This window comes from Anneissia japonica, unplaced genomic scaffold (genome assembly GCF_011630105.1).
Source record: "Anneissia japonica isolate Jap-2015-1 unplaced genomic scaffold, ASM1163010v1 scaffold1374_len1023071_cov147, whole genome shotgun sequence".
Lineage (NCBI taxonomy): Eukaryota > Metazoa > Echinodermata > Crinoidea > Comatulida > Comatulidae > Anneissia > Anneissia japonica.
The window spans coordinates 996,903-999,665 of NW_022728671.1; the positions used below are offsets into that span (position 1 = coordinate 996,903).

The 2,763-nt window shown below is 34.3% G+C and overlaps 1 protein-coding gene across 1 annotated transcript; it reads right to left on the minus strand.

Moving 5' to 3' along the window:
- Positions 1-1,295: 1,295 nt before the first annotated feature.
- On the minus strand, positions 1,296-1,940 carry LOC117114491. Its single transcript, XM_033258158.1, has 2 exons — positions 1,675-1,940; positions 1,296-1,344 (listed from the first exon to the last, which is right to left on the minus strand). Exons 1-2 carry the CDS (start codon positions 1,929-1,931, stop codon positions 1,296-1,298), a joined length of 306 nt encoding a protein of 101 aa, XP_033114049.1. The 5' UTR covers positions 1,932-1,940.
- Positions 1,941-2,763: the final 823 nt, after the last annotated feature.

The window sequence follows — 2,763 nt, forward strand, 5'->3', positions numbered from 1 at the left end:
TATCATCGATAACAAACTTAACTGGTACTTGTACTTGTACTTACTTACTTGTAAGTACTTGTGTTTCTCTAGTATCTCTACCTATGACACCATTAAACTTGACACCTTGACTTAAATTGAGGGGCTAGTCACCAGTACGGTTGCACTCAGAATATTGGTCCAGCAAATATAGCACAACGTAGCAACAACCTGATTGTCTTTTGATAGCCTGTGTTGTTCCATACCAGGGTCATTTGACAGCTAAATGGCCTTAATTGTCATGGAAACTACATTAATGTTCAGAGAGGTCAATGTTCTACAACCAAGTGTTACTTCAGTGTGAGTTGACTCACACTGAATAATAAAAATAAAAAACAAACGACACTGTTAAATCAAGTAATTGTTAAAATTGAACATATTACTACTTCTATATGCACAAACAAGTATATCAGTAAAGTGCAATAGGGCCTATGTTGTAACTGTACCAGTGTACACCAATTAGCACAAAACCTAATTCAGGTGAGCACAGCACGAACATGTATGGGTATAATCAATGGATGAATGTTGCAATTTATCCTTTCTCTCTCTCTCTCTCTCTCTCTCTCTCTCTCTCTCTCTCTCTCTTTATTTTAACTTAATGTAAGTTTTTCTTTAAAGTCACGATTTATAAGGTGCTTAAACTGAGAGATTATGGTATCATTTTCTAAAAACCTTATTAATGTTAAATTATTATTCTTACCTGCATCCAAGGTCATGTACCTTTGAACTGTTTTTTCCATGAGTTGACAAGTTACTGGATTTTTTATCTTCATTTAGCTCTACAGATTCACTGGCATTACTAAAAAACGGAATAAACAGTAATAATTACTTTTTAAAAAGTCAGTGTATTAAGAAAATGAAACAGGGAAGGTTTGTAACATAGATTATCTTGTTATGTTATTATTATTATTACTATTATTATTTTTATTATTGTCTTTGTATTCATATTTATTGTTTAAGTTTGATTCTATTTATTTGTATAAATATACAGCACTGTTTGAGCATGTGTCACTGCCATTAATGTACAGTACAAGTTTAAATTTTATTAACACTTCGTTTCCACTTTAAATGCTAATTTAATGTATTAAACTAATTACTATATTTGAGGATATGCTTGTACTGTGAAGTGTAAAAGGAGTATCTACGTTTTACCTGCTTTGAAGCTCATGTTCATTTGAACTAACATTTTCATGAGCTGACCTGTCGCTTGATATTTCTATCTCTTCACTGAGGGTAGTCCTAATATCAATAATAATAAAGTATAACAAAATACAAGGTCATGTACATTTGCTGGATTTTTTATCTTCATGAAGCTGTACCGATTCACTGGCATTACGAAAAAAAAAATGGAATATACAGTAATAACGATTTAATCCTCTTTGGTTACAAGATTTTATTTTACACAATTCAATTCAGCATCCCAGTGGAAAAAGATGGCAGACACGTGTGTTAGTGAATCTGTTGCAAATTTTCTAAAAAAGATGTCATTCGATCTATTAATTAATCAATTAATTAATCACTCAGTCAATTAGACAGGCATTCATATAGTACCTTATCAGAATTAAAACATACCAATTAGGCCTATGTAGTGTTTTATCCTGAATTTATTTCATTAAACAATACAGTACAGTAGTAAAGTGATAATATTCAACTTACTCTTTTTCTAGTTCACTGACCACGCATGCAGCTATTGGTCGGTCATATGGATCTACAGTTGTGCACTGGAAGTATATACACATTAACTTCTTCCACTTCGTCTCTTGGACAGCTCTGTATTTTGTAGAATTTGATGGGCGTATGCCATTTTCCTGTTGTTTCATTAGGAAACTTTGGAAACCAAAGGGAGTTTTTTCCTTTGTGTCTAGTTGATATGGATATCGTACTCCAGGATTACAGATGTTATAAATTGTCATTCCTAATGCCCAAATGTCAATTTTCTTGAGATCATCATATATGGCATTGATCCCCTGTGAACATTTTGTGTTGCATTGTTTATGAGGGTCCTGGTCTGAATGAACTCCGACCTACTCTCCCCAAAATCTGTTAATTTGCATAGAATAGGGCAAGTTTGAAATTCCCTATAGAATTCTGAATTGGTAGGGTTAGTCTCACAATAATGCCTATTTGAGACTAGAATGTTGTGTGGTTTTAAATCTCTGTGTACTATGTTGAGATGACAACCACTGCGAAAGATCATGTACCTTCTTAGAAAATCCAAATGGTTTGAAATCAAAGCACATGTTATGGAAGGCAAACGCCGCCAAAAATACAATTACAAACACACAACGTACTAGCACAAACACACAACGTGTTAGCACAAACACGCAACGTACTAACTCAAACACACAACGTAGGCCAACACCGCCAAAAATACAAACCCACTTGGTCTTGGTGCTCTCTCTTCGGCATGTCAATGACTTTTCTAGAATTTTAATTATTGTTGATGTTGCGTCTGTCTCTTATACACATCTAGATGTGTATAAGAGACAGCATTCACACAACGCACTAACTCAAACATACAACGTACTAGCACCAACACACAACGTACTACGAATCGGGACCGTCCATTTTTAAGAGAGGGGTTAACTCTTTAAGTAGAAAAATGAGAGGTTGTGATGATTGAAACCTTGGTATATGGCACAAAATGGACGAAAATCAAAACGATATACGCTTACGTATATTTGAAGTAATACGTTTATTGGAAGCTGAACACGAAAATGGTATTCAGCCGGCCTTACGTGTTCT

Excerpts from the sequence above, each read along its gene's own strand:
- LOC117114491 (XM_033258158.1), bottom strand. The coding sequence starts at position 1,931 with ATGACAATTTATAACATCTGTAATCCTGGAGTACGATATCCATATCAA. Across the intron at positions 1,345-1,674 it reads GTCAGTGAACTAGAAAAAGA|TGAATCGGTACAGCTTCATG; the intron begins GTAAGTTGAATA and ends TCGTAATGCCAG.